Source organism: Peromyscus leucopus, chromosome 23 (assembly GCF_004664715.2).
Source record: "Peromyscus leucopus breed LL Stock chromosome 23, UCI_PerLeu_2.1, whole genome shotgun sequence".
In the NCBI taxonomy this organism is placed as follows: Eukaryota; Metazoa; Chordata; class Mammalia; order Rodentia; family Cricetidae; genus Peromyscus; species Peromyscus leucopus.
In genome coordinates this window covers 26,690,599-26,710,836 of record NC_051082.1, presented here as the reverse complement: position 1 = coordinate 26,710,836, position 20,238 = coordinate 26,690,599, and the positions used below count along the sequence as shown (strand labels likewise).

Genomic DNA, 20,238 nt, shown 5'->3' with positions numbered 1-20,238 from the left:
TCCCCTTTCTCTTTTCCTTTCTTTCTCTTTTTTCTTTCTTTCTTTTTTTGTTTGCTTGTTTGTTTTGTTGTTTGTTTTTTGAGACAGGGTTTCTCTGTGTAGCTTTGGAGCCTGTCCTGGATCTCGTTCTGTAGCCCAGGCTGGCCTCGAACTCATAGGAATCCTCCTGCCTCTGCCTCCTGCGTGCTGGGATTAAAGGCATGCACCACCACCACCAAGCCTGCCTTCTTCCTTCTTCCTTCCTTCCTTCCTTCTTCTTCCTTCCTTCCTTCCTTCTTCCTTCCTTCTTTCTTTCTTTCTTTCTTTCTTTCTTTCTTTCTTTCTTTCAGAGTCTTCTGTGTAGCCCAGGCTGGCCTTGAACTCTCCGTTCTCCTTTCTCAGCCTCTCCAATGCCAGGTGTCAGGTGCCTGCCACCAGGCGGTTCTTCCCCACATTTTGGACAAGAAAATCAAGTCCCGCTTGGGCGTTTCTTATGAAAAAGTGTAGGGTCTCGCACTCCCAAACCCACGGAGCCTGCTGAGCGCCTGCATTATGTAACCAACCACTCTAAAGGAGGAAATGCCCCCATTTTGAAGCCATGGAAACCGAAGCCAGAGGACAGCAAGCAACTGATCCACGTCAGAGCTGGGGACCAGGTGCTGTGGCTGTCCAGGAAGCGTCCCATGGGAGGAACCCATGTCCAAGGCTGGATGGCAGTCATTTCCTTCCTAAATCAATGCCAAGCAGGCACAGCAACCCAGAGCTTGCCATGCACCCCAGATCCCCTTTCCGGAAAGTTCGTCAGCTGGTTTAGCCCCCTGCCCAGGCCCAGGCTTCCTCTTTGGGGGTAGCACCTGGAAGGGAGGCAGGGTAGGGTGCCCAGGGCAAAGCACCCAAACCTTCAAGAGGATCTTGACTTCCCAGAGGTCAAAAAGTCTCAGAGAGTAAGGGCACAGCCCGTGGGGTGCCGGGGAAGGAAAACCCCAACTCCCCTTTCTCCACCCCAGGCCCCAACTTCTCTGTATTTGTTTATTTACCTTGGAATAGGCCCCAAGGCCTAGGCAGGAAATGGGCCAATTCCAGCAGGCTGAGCTAGGGAACAAGGAGCCACATTGTGTTCCCTGACTGCGTTCCCCACCCTGGGCCAGCCACAGAAGCCCTGGGACAGGAGGCAGTGAGGGAGCCCGGGCAGGAAGGAGGCGTGGCCCGCGCTGCCCGCGCTCAGAGCCAGCCCTGTGAAAGAGCCTCTCTGTGGGGTGGGACGGAGGACTGCTGCTTATGGCACCATTTGGGATGGACCAAGGCTGAGGAAGGGATCGGAAAGAGTCCCAGTCGCAGGCTAAGGTACCCTATGGCCGACCTGTGAGCCCAGGGTGGAGGGAAGAAGCCTCCAGAGGCGGCTAACCTGGCGCTGATCATGCTTATCCTGGGTCCAGCCTACTGCCTAGCATCCTCGCCCACACCTCACCCACCTCTGTCATCCTGTCCAGCCTCGGCACTTCAGGGGCCGGAGGCTGGACAGCGCTGTGGTCAGAGCCAGCTAGAGCCTTCGGACCTGATGTCATGTGGAGAGCCTTGGAGAAAACTGACCTACCCCAACCCGATTATTTTTCCCTGACAAATCAATGCTCCTGATCTGTTGTTCATCCATTCATCCAAGCGTGCATGCATGCATTCATTCATTCATGCACTCAATTGCTCACTTATGTGCACATTTGTTAATTCATGCATTCATTCGTGTATACATTCATTCATTTTTGTATGCATTCATTTATATATGTATACTATACATTCATTTATAATCATCCATTCATATTTTTATGCATACATTCCTTCCTTCATTCATTTGGGCATGTCTTCCTGTCCATTAGACCAGGGTCACCTTTTCACTCTTGTCCCATCATGCACCTCTGTTGACGGCTGACAGCCACCTCCCTCACTCTCTGTACTCTGTACTTTTATTTCATATGTTTTTGGGGACCGAGTCTCAAGTAGCTGAGGCTGTCCTCCAGCTTGCTATGTGGTCCAAAACGACATGGAAATCCTGATCCCCTTGCTTCTGTCTCTTGAGTGTTGACATTACAGGCTGAACCATCACCCTTGGTTTATGTGGTACCGAAGACAGAACCCAGGGCTTCATGTATGTCAGGCAAGCAGACCACCAACCCAGCTTCTTTCCCAGCTCGAAATATGGCTCTGATAATGTCATCTTGGTTTTTTTTTGTTTTTGTTTTTTGTTTGTTTGTTTGTTTGTTTTGGTGTTTGAGACAGAGCTTCTCTGTGTAACAGCTCTGGCTGTCCTGGAACTCACTTTGTAGACCAGGTTGGCCTTGAACTCACTGAGCTCTGCCTGCCTTTGCTTCCTGAGTGTTGGGATTAAAAACATGTGCAACCATTGCCCAGCTCTGATAATGTCATCTTTTTAAAATGTAATGTTAATTAAGATATTTAAAATTAAAAATTTTATTTTACACTAGTTTTGCCTAAACATTTGTCTGTGTGAGGGTGTCAGATCCTCTGGAACTGGAGTTACAGACAGTTGTGAGCTGCCATGTGGGAGCTGGGAATTGAACCTGGGTATTCTGGGGGAGCAGCCAGTGTTCTTAACCACTGAGCCATCTCTCCAGCCCCAATGATAATGTCATCTTTACCTCAAAAGAACAACAAAAATGGGAGCTGATGAGTCAGATGACCTGGGTTTGGCTCCCAGCACCCACATAATGGTTCACAACCATCTTTAACTTCAATTCTGGGGGATCCAGCACCCTCTTCTAACCTGATGGTCACCAGGCATGGATACACACATATGTGCAGGTAAAATACTCATACGCATTGTGGTGGTTTGAAAGACAATGGCCCCCAAAGGGAGCGGCACTATTAGGAGGTGTGGCTTTGTTGGAGGAAGTGCGTCACCGCGGGGGTGGGCTTTGAGGTCTCAGATATGCTCAAGCCACGCCCAGTGTCACAGCTCACTTCCTGCACAAGATGTAGAACTTTCAGCTACATGTCCAGCACCACATCTGCCTGCACACCACTGTGTTCCACCGTGATGATGATGAACTAAACCTCTGAACTGTGAGCCACCCCACTTAAATGTTTTCCTTTATAAGAGTTGCCGTGGTCATGGCGTCTCTTCGCAGCAACAGAAACCCTAACTAAGACACACATAAAAAAGTAAACCTAATTTTTTAAAGTTCTACAAAATGGCTGGCTTCTGCATATGACTATTCAGTGTCCACAACACTAGCCCCCAAGAATCCCTCCCTTCCACTGTCCGTTTGGATCTTCATAGCTCAAGGTCATGGGCGGAGCAAATACCACTACCCCAGTCTACAGGGAAAATAGGCTGTTTGGGCTCCCAGGGACGGAGGATGGAGGAGGGGGTCCCTGCTCCTAACCCAGTGATCAGGGAGGACGAGTGATGTACGAGTCTCTCCAGCCGGAAGACAGAGCCCATAGACCTCAGAGACGGAACTGGGAGCGGGCCTGGCGGCTCATGCCTGAAATCCCAGCACTAGGAGTCCCTCACTGAAGCAGCCGGGGTTCAGGGTCAGCCTGGGCTATAAAGTAAAGGCCAGTCTCAAAACACCAAAGAAATAAACTGGGCTTGGGACCTAGCTCAGCTGGCAGAGTACTTTCCTAGTTTTCCCAAAGCCCTGAGTTCGAATCCCTTTAGCACAGACAAGGGTGTGTTGGTGGCATGACTATAATCCCAGCGTCCAGGAGACGGAGGCAGGAGGATCAACAGTCCAAGTCATCCTTGGATGCATCATAAGCTCCAGCCTGGGCTACATGATACCCTGTCTTTAAAAAAAAAAGACAAGATGAGACATGAGTGCCGGTTAATGTAGAGGTGGGTCTGTGGGAGCCAGAAACGGAAACCAAGCCAGAGCAATTGAGCCATCTCTCAGGACCCTGGGCACCAGGCTCAGAGGCTGACACATTTCTAGAGGTTTCCAAAATACTTCTACTTGTTTTAAAATCAGAAGGGGAAAAAAATCATGTAAATTAATTCTTTGATTGTGTGTGTGTGTGTGTGTGTGTGTGCTTTCAAATGCGTGTTTGTTCACTCAAACAAGCCCTGTGTGTGTGTGTCGAGGCCTGAGGACTATGCTGAGTGTCTTTTTCTATTGCTCTCCAATTTTTTAAGGATTTGTTGACGTTTTGAAAAGAACCTGTATTTACTCAGAGGAACATGCCACAGCACTGTATGAAGGTGGTCCTCTCTTCCCACCGTGTGGGGACCGGTAATTAAATTCAGGTCGTCAGCCTCTGCAAGCACCTCTGTCCGCCGAGCCATTTTGTCGCCCGCCTCCACCTTGTCTTGAGACAGGAGTTCTCTGTGGACCTGAGGCCCAGCGAGAATCTGGCTAGGCTGCGCCGTCTTCAAACGCTTAGTATACGGCTGTCTCCGCTCTGCAAGGCCGGCTAGGGTTAGAGGCCCACGCAGCCACGCCTGACTTTCTTGTGGGTGCTGGGGACTTGAACTCAGGCCCTCCTCCTTACACAGCGAGTGTTCTTACCCACTGAGCCATCTCCCCAGCCGCCAGCATACTCGTCTTTTACCAACACAGTCTCCTTTCTATTTTCTCCTGTTTACATTTCTTTATATGTTTTTTATTGGGGGGAGGGGGAGACACATGCATGTCAGAGCATGCATTTAGAGGTCAGGGGGCAGCTTGTGGGGGAGCTGATGCTCTCCTTCTACTGTGGGGGTCTCAGTGATTGAAGCCAGGTCATCAAGCTTGGTGGCAAGAGCTTCTCTCCACTGAGTTCTCTTTATCTCTTTTTATGCCCTTATGCATGCTAGAAATCGTTATACACAAGAAAGCGTCCCCCCACACACACCTTTTTTTTTTTTTTTTTTTTTTTTTTTTTGGAGACAGGGTTTCTCTGTGTAGCTTTGGAGCCTGTCCTGGAATTCACTCTGTAGACCAGGCTGGCCTCGAACTCACAGAGATCCTCCTGCCTCTGCCTCCCGAATGCTGGGATTAAAGGTGTGTACCACCACCGCCCGGCAAGAAAGCGTTCTTAGGCATTTCCTTCATCCCAGCACTCACAGACTGAAGTGAGTTCAAGGCCAGCCACAGCTACACACGGAGACCCTGTCTCAGAGAAACAAATGCATCCTCACCATACCCTGGCCACTGAGCTATGCTCCAGCTCTTGGGTTAAAAAAAAAAAAAAGAATTGCTTTATTATTTTAATTAGACATGAGGGGTGGGAGTAGGTGCATCAGGTGGAGGTTCAGAGGCGTTAGCTTCCCCTGGTGCTGGAGCTGTAGACCGACGTGAGCTGCCTGGCTCTGGTGGCCCACAGAGGCTGTCTAGTGAGATCTTAATCAGGATCCGAGAATCTGAGCTTGCTTTACCCAGCAGGGCTGCATAATGGGATGATCTGGCCAGGGTTACCAGGTGTTTGGAAGGGGCTATGCTTGGCTGCATGGTACACTTTGACTTTGCAAGGGGGAGGGCTTTTATATTGGCATATTATAAAAGCCCTTTTGAATAAAGGTCTGGACGGCTGGGTATTGACCAGGACCCTCCCGAAGCTGTCCCGTGTCTCTGTCTTTCCCCTCATCACTAGCTCTCTACCTAATACTTCTCATTCCTCTCTCCTCCACCCAAGAACCCTTCGAAAGGCGGGAGTGGATCAGAGCTGGACTCCCCCAGACTCCCACACCTGGCATGGGTGCTGGAATTGAACTCTGGTTCTCTGCAGGAGGGCCTCTGAGGTCCCCCCCAGACCTTCCTGGGATCTAGACAAGTACTGACCCTGGACTGCTGAGCTACATCACCAGCCCCTAAACCCTGTTTTGAGACAAGGTCTCACTATGTTGCCCTAGCTGAACTGCAACTCACTATGTAGACCAGGCTGGCCCCCAACTCAGACATGGGCCTGCGTCTGCCTCCCAGGGGCTGGTATGAGAAGCTTGTGCCACCATCTCAGGCTGATCCCTTTTCTTTATTATTTTGAGACAATGATACTGAGGAAACGGGGGTCCCTTCTTGGGGTTCTTAGACTCATTAACAAAAAGATTTAAGAGCAGACTCAAATGGAAGCGTGAGGATGATTTTGAAGAAAAACCCGGGGCTGGAGGGTTGGTTCAACGGTTAAGAGCACATGTTGCTCTTGGTGAGAACCCAACACCCACATGGTGGTTCACGACCACCTGTAACTCCAGTTCCAGAGGATCCAACACCACCTTCTGACCCCAGAAGGCACCGGGCACACAATGGTACACACAGAGACATGAAAGCAAAGCACTCAGACACGTAGATAAACCTAAAAGAAAGAGCTCGTGAGGCGGTTGATCTGCAGATCTTGGTAGCTGCCTTGAGAAAGGACACAGAGAAGAAAGAGACATAAGGCCACAGTGATTGAGTTTAACCAGCCAGGAGGTCAGCCATGTGTGGACAGGCAGCCACATGGTGAGGAGGGGAGCTTCGGAGAGAGAGTGAAAAAACCCAGAGTGCCAGGAAATGCTCATCTGGGGCCAGCATCCGAAAGGACAGACAGACAGACAAGGGGACAACAGCCCTCTCTGAGTCACGGTAGCTCTTAGGGACCGTGTTAGGGGCGGGAATTCTGGGAAGAAAAAGTATATTATCTTATTAAAGGGCTAGTTATTCCTCCTACCTCTGCGGTATGGCTTCGGGAATGTGCTTCCTTCCTGAGAAGCGCTTCCTTGCCCAGAAGATTGCCAGTCCCGCTGGACCAACTCTTTTTTTTTTGGTTTTTCGAGACAGGGTTTCTCTGTGTAGCTTTGCGCCTTTTCCTGGGACTCACTTGGTAGCCCAGGCTGGCCTCGAACTCACAGAGATCCGCCTGCCTCTGCCTCCCGAGTGCTGGGATTAAAGGCGTGCGCCACCATCGCCCGGCTGGACCAACTCTTAAGGGGACACAGTAGCGGGTCACCACCCAGGAGTAGGTTTTCTTCTCCTCCTCCCGGGATCTTCCCCTTAACGTGCATGCCTCCAAGTCAGCGGCGCTACCAGACTCTCACCGAGTTGCCCTCTCTGGCCGTGAATTCACTTTGCAGCCCAGACAGCTCTAACCCAGTGGTTCTCAACCTGTGGGTCGCAGCCCTTTTCACGGGAGTCACCTAAGACCACCGGGAAACACGGATTTTACGTGATGATTTATAACAGTAGCAACATTACAGTTAGGAAGTGGCGACGAAAGTCATCTTACGGTTGGAGGACGACACCATGAGGCACTGTGTTAAGGGGCCACAGCGTTAGGAAGGTTGAGAACCACTGGTCTACCCTGGTTTTGCCTCTGCATCCTGAGCACCCTGGGGTTCCAGGCCCGCACCACCCTGTCTCTTGAGAACCCCACATTCACCACTAGTGTGAATGAGTGTGTACGTTTTTTGTCTTATAGTTCCTTGTCCCAGTTCCTTACCTCGTTGTCTCTGAATTCTCTCTTTGACAATAAGACCCGGAAACACCGGGCGGGGCGCTCACACCTCTGCAGGCCCTCCCACGGCTTCCCAAGCCTTCACTCTTCATTTCCATCCTCACTGAGCACGCGTGCGCTGCCCGCTCCAGTCTCCTCCCACAATTCTACCAACCTCGCGTGGGGCCCCACACGAATGGCCACCTTTGTTTGTTTATGTACCCCTGCCCTGGAACTCCTTATGCGGATCAGGCTGACCTCAAACGCACAGAGATTCTCCCACCTCCACCTCCTGCGTGCTGAGACTAAGGACATGCACCATCACACCTGGCTCCCGCCCTTTTTTTTTTTTTTCACATTTATTTATTGGGGGTTGGGGGGATACACATGCCTCAGCAGGTGAGTGGAGGTCAGAGGACAACTTTCCGGGGTGTGTCCTTTTCTGTTCCTATGTGGATTGAACTCGGGTCTTCAAGCTTGGTAGCAAGCCCTTTATCTAATGAGCCCCTTTATCTAATCACACACACACACACACACACACACACACACACACACACACAGCACACGCACGCACGCATGCACCACACCTTTTTTTTTTTCCCCTTTGAGACAGGATCTTCCTCCGCACTGGAGTTAGCCTTGAAATCATGCCAGACCTCCTGCCTCAGCCTAAAGAGTGCTGGGATCACAGGTACACGCGGTCACATCCTGGTTATCTAGTACTATCACATCCTGGTTATCTAGTACTATCCGCCTCCTATCACGACCGCCTCCGCGGACCAGTCCTGGATGAATTTGGTCACTAAATTTCCAACGTAGATCCAAACCCGAGCAGCCATAACTGCTCAGACTGGATGGGAAAGACCTCAGATGAGGCTTGGGATTGCAAAGTTCATCCATCCCAGGGGTGAACTCCTGCGGCTGGCCAGTCAAAGTGGAGGGCTCTTTGGTGAAGCCAAGAAGTCCAGCCAGGCCCTGGCAAATGTTACTGGGACAAGATTCGGCCCTGGCAAAGGCGGGGTGCCCCTCCCACCGGGCTGATTCCCACCCTGGGCCATTCGCCACCCCAGAGGAGGGCTGGCGTCCTGTAGAGAGGCTTGCTGGTAGAGGACAGGCCTAGTGTGGGCACCCCCAGGGCAGCTTGAGGCTTCTCTGCCTGGCGTTTTGAGGCCCCCTCCGGGCTGGGAAGGGCTGTGGAAGTTGGCAGGGCCTCTTTCCTCCTCGCTAACTCAGCAGCTGAGGCTTTTTTTTTTTTTCTTCACCCGCCCGGGCCGCTGCCGCTGCCGCACTGGATAAATAAGCAGGAGCGTCCAACGTCAACGAAACAGGAGCTCGCTCAGGCCTCAGCTGCACAAAAGCCGCTTTGAGCAGAGGCGGGAGGGAGGCGCCCCGGGCTGTCGGGGCTCCCCCCAGCCCAGCCAGGCTGCACTTGGCTTCATGCTCGCCCACGCCTTTTCCCAGCAGCGCCCCCGGCTCTGCGCTCGGGATCCCGCCTGCCCCCAGCAGAATCTGGTCCTTTCCGCCGGGGTTAGAAGGCGCTCACTCCTTTATATAGCTTCCCTGGGTTCTCTATTGCCCCGGGGGGGATCCCCCAGTTCTGTCTGGGGACCTCCTCTTTACTCCACCAATGCCCCCCCCGCAAAACATGAAGCTTCTCTCCCTCCCTCTTCTCTTTCTTCCTCTTCCCATCCCTCTTCCCCCCTTCTCTCTTCCTTCCTCCCTCCGCTTCCTCTTCCCTCTTCCTCCTCTCTTTCCTCTTCCTCTTCAAGCCCTCACCTCATCCTAGGTCTTTCTTCTATTTGGTGTTTTAAGACAGGGTCTCTTGTAGCCCAGGCTGACCTCAAATTCTCTATGTAGCTGAGGATGACTTCCAATTCATGATCCTCCTGCCTCAGCCTCCCAGGTGCTGGAAGGAGTTGTGCACCCACGCTGCTCATCTTGATCACCCTTCTCTTCCCTTCTCCATGGCTCCCCTTCAGGACTGAGCTCCAGCGCGGCGGGGAGTGTCACGTCTCTGACTTGGTCCCCTCCACTCTCCTTTCTAGACATTAGCTGGACCATCTGGGACTCCAGAGGCATCTTTTCCCTCCTCAGCCCCCACCTGTGCAGTGACGGCTATGGATTGCAGGGGGCGCAAAGGAGCCGCGTTGTCTGGCACCGAGAAAGCCCTTGTGGCGCAGGCTTTCATTTCCAGCAATCGGGAGGCAGAGGCAGGCGGATCTTTGACAAAACAAAAAGAAAAGCAAAGCCAGTTAGTGGCATAGTGGTACAGATCTTAAACCCTAGCAATCGGGAGGCAGGGGCGGGTGGATCCCTGTGAGTTTGAGGCCAGCCTGGTTTACATATGTGAGTTCCAGGCCAAACAGGGCTACATAGTGAGACCCTGTCTCAATAGATTAGATAGATGATAGATAGATAGATAGATAGATAGATAGATAGATAGATAGATAGATGATTGACAGATAGATGATAGATAAATTGATAGTAGATAGATAGATATAGGTAGGTAGGTAGATAGATAGATAGATGATTGATAGATGATAGATAGATAGATAGATGATAGATAGATAGATAGATAGATAGATAGATAGATAGATAGATAGACAAGAAAATCCTGGTATTATTACTTACTCTTAGGTAGGAAGCTTCAAGACTCTCTATACCTCGGTTTCCTTATTAAATAACTACAACCAAGAAATAAGTCCTTCGGGGAGAGGGCTCAGTGTGGGTAAGAATACCTGCTGTGCAAGCATGAGGAGCTGAGTTCAAATCCCCAGCACCCATAGACGCTCTCGTGGCCATGTTTGTCCCTAGCCCCAGCACTGGAGAAGCAGAGACATGCGCACTGGCTTCAGGTTCAGTGAGAGACCCTGTCTCAAGGGTGTAAGGCAGAGCATGATAGAGTAAGGCACCCAACACCCACCTCGGGCATAGAGGCCTATCCACACTGCATACAACACGCAACACACATGCACACATACTCATGCACACACACATGCACACATACTCATGCACACACACATGCACACATACTCATGCACACACACATGCACACACACATGCACACACACATGTGCACACACACATGCACACACACATGCGCACACACACATGCACACATGCATGCACACATACTCATGCACATACACATGCACACACACGTGCGCACACACACATGCACACATGCATGCACACATACTCATGCACACACACATGCACACACACATGTGCGCACACACATGCACACACGCATGCACACACACACATGCACACACACACATGCACACACAAACGCAAAGTGCCTTATAAGGCATTACAGGAATTAAACGAGATGCAAATTAATTCTGAATAAATGGTGTTTACGTTTAAGTTTACTATACTCCCATCTGAGAGGTGTGCAACAGTTATGGATACATTGGTCAGTTCTGGGTATTAACAATTAATTTTGCGGTATGACATTTGCATTTTAGCTGCAAGATACTCATGATTTGGACCCAGCAATGGTAACGACTTCATAAGTATATTATAGTCATATGCCAGAACTCAAGTTATGTTTCTTTTTCTTTTTTATTTATGAGACAGGGTTTCACTGTGTAGCCCTGGCTATCATGGAACCCAACCTGTAGACCAGGCTGGCCTCAAACCTCACAGAGATCCACCTGCCTCTGCCTCCTGAGTGCTGGGATTAAAGGCGTGCACCGCCACAGCCCAGTTGAGTTATTTTCTTAAAATATATGCGATTTGGGTCTGGAGAGATGGCTCAGTAGTTGAGAGAGAATACTGCTCTTGCAGAGGACTCCAGTTGGGTGGCCATGTTAGGTTACTCCCAACCACCTGTAACGCCAACTTCAGGGTCATCTCGCACCCTCTTCCGGCCTCCAAGGGCACCTGCACTCATGTGCACACACACACAGTGATACATAAATAAAAATAAATTCTAGGGCCAGGCATGTGGTGCACACCTTTAATCCCAGCACTCAGGAGGTAGAGGCAGGCGATCTCTGTGAGTTCGAGGCCAGCCTGGTCTACGGAGCGAGTCCAGGACAGCCAAGGCTACACAGAGAAACCCTGTCTCGAAAAAACAAACAAGCAAACTTTTAAATAAAAATTTTTTTAAGAAAATGCTTTTTTAGGGTTGGCGAGATGGTCCATGGGGTAAATGTGCCTGCTGCCATGCTGATGACCTGAGCTCTAGTCCCAAGAGTCAGGCAGTGGAGGAAAGAACCAGCTCCTGCAAGTTGCCCTTTGACCTGCGAACATGCCACTGTGGCACACACACTGTGGCTGGAATATGCCCCCGCCCCATAAACAAATACGTGGAACAAATTTTAAAAAACCTTTTAGCATTTTTTTTTTCAGACAGTTTCACTATGTAGACCAGGCTGGCCTCAGACTCACAGGAGTCCACTTGCCTCGGCCTCCTAAATGCTGGGATTAGAGTTTCGTGCCACCTTGCTTGGTTATCACTTTTTCTTAGTGTGTGTATGTGTGTGTGGGTAGGTGTGGGTGGGTGTCTGTATGTGTGAACACAACCGTCATGTAGAAGCCAGTGGACAACCTCGGGTTCGAGTCAAGGCTTTTTCGCTCTTTGCTGCCATGTACGCCAAGCTAGCTGGCCTGTTAGCTTATGGGAATTCTCCTGTCTCCACCTTCCCATCTCCCTGTAGAAGAAGCATTGGGATTACAGGTGCTGGCGACCATACCTGGCTTCGTGCGGCATCTGGGGACTTGAACTCAGATCCTCACACACAGCCAGCTGCCTGGCTGCCTCTCGCGCCCTCTTTAAGCATTTTTAATGGTCCCTCTCATTCAGACATTCTTTTTACACAATGGACATTTATAGGCGCCAACTCCAGGCTAGGAGCCAAAGCCTTTTGGGGCATGGCACAGTGCCTTCCTCCGGGAGCTCCCAGGTTTTGTAGGGGTGAACAGGCTCTGGAGCGGCTGGCTGCACTCGCCAATGGGGTGCGGGGTAGGACTCATCCTAACAGAGTCTGTATCCGAGCCGAGGTGGGGTCTGGCGGAGGGGGTATGGGCTTACCCTTGAAGGGAGGGTGACTGGTGGTTACAAATGCAAGAGAGGCCTCTGGGAAGGTTGGAGACAGAGTGTGGTGAGGGTGGGAATTCACGACAGAAGGCTGTCCCTCCCCATAGCGGGCCCCCAGCCAAGGCCCCTAGAAGGTTGGCATCTTCCAGGGAGGTGGAGCTTCGGGGGGCTCCCGGGGGGCGGGCATTGACGGTGACCTCCCTCCATCCCTGTCCTCCTCATCATCTCCCTTTCAGTGTATGCCTGAGGTATTGTTCCTCTTTTGTAAAGAGGGGGATCGGGTAACAAAGCCGGGTGGGTGGGCAGGCAGCCCGAGGGGCCTCTTCTCTTCTCTCCCCAAGCTGCATCTACACTGAGGGGTAGGCGGTTCGGCAATGTCCCATACATAACGCGTACACCTCTGGCTTCCCAGGAGCTGGCTGTTGCCATAGTGACAGGCAGGCCCTGCATCCCACTGGCCCCTGGAGTACGCTCCCCACTATGGCTGCCAGAGTTAGGGCCCCCAACTCTTTTGCATCCTGGAGTGGGAGGCAGGGACATACAGAATAGGGCTCTGCCTCCTAGCTGGCTTTGTGGAAAGGGACAGCTCGAGAGAGTCCTAGTCATTCCAACAGGTGTTCAGGAGGCAGGATAACCCTTGAGATAAGAAAGAAACACACACTGACCCTGGTGCCCGGTGTGGCTGTTGGCCCTCGGCAAAAAGGAAGGGAAAGCTGGACAGAGGGCTCATAGGGTGGGTAGGGACACTGGGGACCCCAGAGCTGAGCCTTCAGCTCTGTCCAGAGGAGGTGGAGATTGCCCCTCGGGGGTGATCATTGAGTCTACTGTGATAGAGAGGAAGGCCTTGGGGAGTTTGTGAAATTAAAACACAACAAAACAAAAACAAACAAAAAACCCCACAAAAACCTCAGCCTGGGAGTGGTGGCACAAGCCTTCAATCCCAGCACTTGGGAGGCAGAGACAGGTGGATCTCTGTGAGTTCAAGGCCAGCCTGGTCTACACAGCGAGTTCCAGGACAGTCAGAGAGGTTTTACAGAGAAACCTTGTCTCAAACACAAAACAAAACAACAACAAAACCTTAGAGAACGGAGGTGTGAGGGTAGATTGTGGGGTTGAGAGAAGAAATATGGGGGGGGGCTTTGCCTGGTAGGGCTTCTGAGGACGTCACCTCCAGGGATCTTCTTGTCTCCTGCTCCCCAGCAGGAGGATCACATGTGTGTACACATGTGTGTATTACACGCCTGGCTTTGCACATGGGTGCTGGGAATCCGAACCCAGGTCCTCATGCTTGCCCGGAAAGCTCTTGACTGCCTAAGCCATCTCCCCAGGCTCCTGTTGAGGATCTCCCAGCAGTGCCTCTGGGGACTCCCAGGGCTGAGTTTGGTGCACAGGGCTGGCTGGATCCTCACAAAGCCCCTTCTCCTCAGTTCTTTGAGAGGTAGAGGGGCTGGGCGCATGCCAGTGACAGCATATGTTTTTCTTTGTCCCCGATGCCGAGCTCCAGCTCGGCTCTCAGGGAGCCCGGAGACAGTGGGAAGTGACTACCCCACTTTCTCACTGTGGCCATCAGCCCTGTCCCAACTCCTTCCTGAATCCCAGCTCTAAATATAGCGGGATGGTATTGGTCAAGTCGGAACATTTGGGCATCTGACTTTCCGTGTGTGTGTGTGTGTGTGTGTGTGTGTGTGTGTGTGTGTGTGTGTGTGTAAGAGAAAGAGAGACAGACACACAGGCAACTTCAAGCAGGCAAACAGACCGCCTGCCAGTCCTGACACCTAGGAGGCATGTGAATCTGAGTAAACACTTTCACCTTCAAAGTTGTACAGTGGCCACAGGCTTTCCTGTCGGACCATCATGAGGACTGGAAATATCGCTCTGAAATGCCTGGCTCACGGGCAGGAAGTAGTGCATGCCTATCATCCCGACACTTGGGAGGTGGAAGCAGGCAGGGGCGTGAGAAGTTCAAGGTCATCCTTGGATACACAGCGAGTTTGAGGACAGCATGGACTACTGGAAAGTCTCAGAAACAAACAAACGGAGAGTTTGAGAGATGGACCAGGGGTTAAGAGCACTGGCAGCTCTTCCAGAGGACCTGGGTTCGATTCCCGGCACCCACATGGCAGTTCACAATTAGAGTTCCAAGACCCTCTTCTGGCCTCCAAGGGCACCAGGCACACATAGACATACACACAGGCAAAACACCCACACACATAAATAAGAAAATTTAAAAATGAAAAACAAAGCGAAACAGGCAAAAGGAGAATCCGTAGATGGTTCAGCATAAAGTCTGGGATGACCAAAGTTTCGTGGGCGTGGTGGAAGGAGAGCTGATGCCCCCAATTTGTCCTCATGGGCGTGCAGTTTTGTGAATGTGTGTGCGCGCGTGTGTGATAAATGTAATGGAAACCAAACCAAACCACCAAAGCTTGGGCTGGGCAAACGGCTTGGTTGGTTGAGTGCCCGTCTAGCATACATGAGGCTCTCTGGGTTCCATCCCTAGAACGAATGGTATAAAACTCAAGTGGTGGCAGCCCTTACGAGGCAGGAGGATCAGGAGAGTTCAAGGTGAGCTTGAGGGCAGCCGGGGTTATAGGAGACCCTATCTCAAAAACAAGATCAACAACAAAAACCTCCTGAGAAGGAAGAGGAAGAAGAGGAGGGCCTTGCCTAGGGCTTGGAGACTTTAAGGGTGATCCCCATTCCACCCGGAGAAAAGGGCGCACCTGACATAGAGGAGGTACGCATGAGTATGTTTCCGCGGACAGTCGCGTCTGCAAAGCAATGGAAAGGAGATGTCGCCCACACATCTCCAGCGTGGCAGAAAGGCGCGGCACCTTTAAAGCGCGGCGGGGGCGTGCCCGGCGAGACTGTCCCGCCCCCCGGGCGTGTCTTCCCACTGACCACGCCCTCGGGATTCGGAGCGGCGGCGGCGGCCGCTGGCGGAGACCGCGCCGGCTCTGGCTGGAGTGGCGGCGGCAGCAGCGGCGGCGGCGGCGGCGGCGGCAGCAGCGGCTGTTCCTCCAAAGGCGCCGCGCGCTCCGGGACACACGTGGGCGGCCGGGAGATGGCGCGCGGCTCGCGACGTGGCGCGCAGATCCCGGGACGCGGGATGGAGGGGCGCGAGTGAGCCGGGGCGGCCGCGCCGCGGGGCGATGGCCGTGCCACCGCTGCTCCGCGGGGCGCTGCTGCTGTGGCAGCTGCTGGCGACGGGCGGCGAGGCGCTGGAGATCGGCCGCTTCGATCCGGAGCGCGGCCGGGGTCCTGCACCGTGCCAAGCGGTGGAGATCCCCATGTGCCGGGGCATCGGCTACAACTTGACCCGCATGCCCAACCTACTGGGCCACACGTCGCAGGGCGAGGCGGCTGCGCAGCTGGCCGAGTTCGCGCCTCTCGTGCAGTACGGCTGCCACAGCCACCTGCGCTTCTTCCTCTGCTCGCTCTACGCCCCCATGTGCACGGACCAGGTCTCCACTCCCATCCCCGCCTGCCGGCCCATGTGCGAGCAGGCTCGCCTGCGCTGCGCCCCCATCATGGAGCAATTCAATTTCGGCTGGCCAGACTCGCTCGACTGCGCCCGGCTCCCCACGCGCAACGACCCGCACGCGCTCTGCATGGAGGCCCCCGAGAACGCTACTGCAGGCCCCACCGAACCCCACAAGGGCCTGGGTATGTTACCTGTGGCGCCTCGGCCCGCGAGACCACCGGGAGATCCAGCCCCAGGTCCCGGCAGCGGGGGCACCTGTGACAACCCCGAGAAGTTCCAGTACGTGGAGAAGAGTCGCTCGTGCGCTCCGCGCTGCGGGCCCGGCGTCGAGGTGTTCTGGTCTCGGCGCGACAAGGACTTCGCGCTCGTCTGGATGGCTGTGTGGTCTGCCTTGTGTTTCTTCTCCACGGCCTTCACCGTCTTCACCTTTCTGCTGGAGCCTCACCGATTCCAGTACCCCGAGCGCCCCATTATCTTCCTTTCCATGTGCTACAACGTCTACTCGTTGGCTTTCCTGATCCGAGCGGTGGCAGGTGCACAGAGTGTGGCCTGCGACCAGGAGGCAGGGGCTCTGTATGTGATCCAGGAGGGTCTGGAAAACACCGGCTGCACCCTGGTCTTCCTGCTGCTCTATTACTTCGGGATGGCCAGCTCACTTTGGTGGGTGGTTTTGACTCTCACCTGGTTCCTGGCTGCAGGCAAAAAATGGGGCCACGAGGCCATCGAGGCCCATGGCAGCTACTTCCACATGGCCGCTTGGGGCCTGCCAGCTCTCAAGACCATCGTGGTCCTGACGCTGCGCAAGGTGGCTGGGGACGAGCTGACCGGGCTCTGCTATGTGGCCAGCATGGACCCGGCCGCCCTCACTGGCTTTGTGTTGGTGCCCCTCTCTTGCTATCTGGTACTGGGCACCAGTTTCCTCTTGACCGGTTTTGTGGCTCTCTTCCATATCCGCAAAATCATGAAGACTGGTGGCACCAACACGGAGAAGCTGGAGAAGCTGATGGTCAAGATCGGAGTCTTCTCCATCCTTTACACAGTGCCCGCCACCTGCGTCATCGTCTGCTACGTCTACGAGCGCCTCAACATGGACTACTGGCGCCTCCGGGCCACCGAGCAACCGTGCGCGGCTGCTCCTGTGCCCGGAGGCCGCAGAGACTGCTCGCTGCCCGGGGGCTCGGTGCCCACTGTGGCTGTCTTCATGCTCAAAATCTTCATGTCCTTGGTGGTGGGCATCACCAGTGGAGTCTGGGTATGGAGTTCCAAGACTTTCCAGACATGGCAGAGCCTGTGCTACCGAAAAATGGCCGCTGGCCGGGCCCGGGCCAAGGCCTGCCGGGCCCCAGGGGGCTATGGCCGTGGTACCCACTGCCACTACAAGGCCCCCACGGTGGTCTTGCACATGACGAAGACAGATCCCTCTCTGGAGAACCCCACACACCTCTAAGGGACATAGGCTTGGCTATAGACTCTGACTGCTCCCTCCTTGCCCCCCCCCCCCCCCAGAGACAGCTGAGTAACAGCTGCCCAGCTGTCAAGGTCAGGCCAGCGAGACACAGGGGGCGAAGGACTAGGGTGGGGACCCAGTAAGGCTCACAGCCTTGTCCTTCCTCTCGCAGGGAGGGGACCTAGTTGAGGCCCCAGAGGGTCCTAGGATAAGAAGGGGCCTAAGAGGGCAGGGTCCAGTGTGGAGTTTATTTAATGATGTAATTTATTGTGGCATTTCTCTGGAAGCTGTGACTGGAATAAACCCTCGTGTGGCACTGCTGTGTCCTATCTGGGCTGGAAAGTTGGGCAGACAAGACAGAAGGGGGAGAAACTTCATCAGCAGCTGGGGGTAAGAGGCCCAGGAGGCTCCGTGAAGGAGAGGGACCATGGGTCTCTGTGCTTTATAGGTGTCCTAGACTGTGTGTGTGTGTGTGTGTGTGTGTGTGTGTGTGTGTGTGTTCTCACTTGTCTCAAGACTGAGACCCACGCCTCTGAAGTGGAACAAGGACACCTTCAGGAATACTCCAGGAGCCCCTGGAGTGTGACAGGGTCACGTCTAGCCCTAGCAGTGCCTTCCAGCCTTTTTGGGGAAACAGGTAAGCTGCTTTTTTACGCTTTTCTTTAAAAAAAAAAAAAAAAATAAGGGGGCCAAGGCTGTCAGGATGGCGTGGTGGGTAGAGGTGCTTGCCGCCAAGGCTGAGGACGTGAGTTCAGTCGCTGGAACTCCCATGGTGGACGAAGGGAACCGACTCACACCAATTGTGTCTGGACATCCACATGTGCACTGTGGAAAACTCCCTTCTAAGAAGAGACAAAGAAATGTGGTGTCTTTTAAAAAGAAAGCGAGAGAGTTAAGACTTTTCCAAGGCATCCCCTCAACTGAGTCCAGAGGATGGCTATCGTCATCTAGGAAGATCGCTGGGTGCTGGCTGGGAATGTAACTCAGTTGGTGGAGCGCTCACCCAGCACGCACGAAGTCCAGGGGTCCATCTCCAACATGGCTTAAAAGAGGCATGGCTGAGCATGTTTGTAACCCGAATGCTTGGGAGGTGGAGGCAGGAAGATAAAAATTCATGGGCATCTCCCAGCTCCACGAGACTCTATTTGAAAGAAAACAACAAAATAAAAATCAAAAGGGAAGGGGCAGGCCAGACGGCTCAGCGGGTAAAGTTGCTTGCCACCACGCCTAATTTGAGTTCAACCCCTTGAACTCCCTTGGTAGAAGAGAACCAACTCCCACAAACCTCTGACCCCATAAATAGATGTACAAATGTTTTCCAAAGAATTGTTTGGCAAGTTAGAAGCCTTGTCTTTAAACAAAACAAAAAATTAAAAAATAAAAAAAAGCATTAACAACATTATCAACAAAACCATCTTTGGTAGTTGGAGTCCCAAGCTGTCTCTTCCTGTTTTTGGATGGAGGGAAAGATGGTTTGGCTACACATGCACCTTGGTAGCGGTCTTGGAGGTAAGGAGCTACTGACGTCAGTGAGAACTGTGTCTCTGGCGCCAGAATGTGTGGAAAGGTTCGGGGTGCTGACAGCAGCTGAGAATAAAGGTCCACAGGGATGTGCACACCTGTGGGGGGGGGCAGTTGGCACACTTGGGTGTGGGGGGTCAGGAAAGCACCATGTATACCTGTCTGTTAGGGAAGCTCAGGGACCTGCCCCATCCCTGTCCCGTTAAGTGTGTGGTCGTCCTGGAGGTCCATTTCAGCCCAAATTGGCCTCTATCTAGGCTGTTGATGGCAACCAGGTCAAAGTTGGGGGTAGGGGGAAGAGGGAGAATGTGTTTTGTCTGTGTGTGGTGTGGGGGGGTCAGAAGAGAGTGGCAGAAGTCTACCAGCTCACTCAACTACACCCAGCTTTTTCAGTGTGTGCTGGGGTCCTTAGACTTGCACAGCACATGTCCACTGCGCCAGCTCCCCAGTCCCCAGGCAAAAATCTTGCTCACTGGGCCTGGATGTATTCTACACATAAGCAGTCCCTCAAAAAAAGTTGGCTTATTTGTTGTTGTTTGGTTTTGAGACAGTGTCTCTCTACATAGCTTTGGCTGTCCTAACTATGGAGTTCAGGTTGGCCTCCAATTCAGATTTGCCTGCCTCTGCCTCCCAAGTGCTGGGACTAAAGGCGTGCATCGCCACACCTTGCTAAGGAAGGTTTTAGAAATTGTTTTATTAGACCTCAGCCTTCACTTCATGTCTTCTTGTTATCTTGCTAGTTGAAGTGGGAGTAGGAAACATGCAACACCTCAATTACATGCAGTTATCTCTGGGAGTGGCATGTGTATGCAACTGAACCATGATATGAACCAGACACTTGTTGCACAGAACGCTTTAATTTAGCTTTGCTGGGGAAGAACCCGGAGCTCGGGGCATGGGAGTCAGTCCCTCAGGCTTTCCTAGGAAATTCTTTACAGTTTATTGCATGTAGAATACCCTCCACCTCCTCTCTGTAAGGAGCATTGGTTCATCCCATGTCTGACCCACAAAGTCAGTGGCCTTGCCTTGTACCTCATACAAGGGTTTTTGCATACGAGCTTTTATAGCCCACGCTGGGAATGGGAAGGCAGTGGTTACTCAGGACTCGTTCCCGGCCCTGTCGTAGGATTTTGGCAGCCAGACACCTGGGAAGGAAAAGGCAGGGGGCTGTACTGAGGGGAGTACTTAATGGTCAATCAGTACACCGCTCTGTCCCTGCCAGTCTGTGGGTACCTGGCTGTCTGTGCAACAGAAACAAGACTGTTGGCTTCTAGAGAAACCGTGAGGGAGATCGGGAAGCAGAGATGGGCAGTGAAGGGGATGCCTCAAGACTTCTCATCAGTCAGAGGGAGGGAAGGC

The 20,238-nt window shown here is 52.8% G+C and overlaps 1 protein-coding gene across 1 annotated transcript; it reads left to right on the top strand.

Moving 5' to 3' along the window:
* Positions 1-15,392: 15,392 nt before the first annotated feature.
* Positions 15,393-18,760, top strand: Fzd9 (frizzled class receptor 9). Its single transcript, XM_028860670.2, has one exon. It carries the CDS (start codon positions 15,580-15,582, stop codon positions 17,356-17,358), a length of 1,779 nt encoding a protein of 592 aa, XP_028716503.1. The 5' UTR covers positions 15,393-15,579; the 3' UTR covers positions 17,359-18,760.
* Positions 18,761-20,238: the final 1,478 nt, after the last annotated feature.

What these genes read in the sequence shown, in the direction of transcription:
- Fzd9 (XM_028860670.2), top strand. Translation starts at nt 15,580, where the DNA reads ATGGCCGTGCCACCGCTGCTCCGCGGGGCGCTGCTGCTGTGGCAGCTG.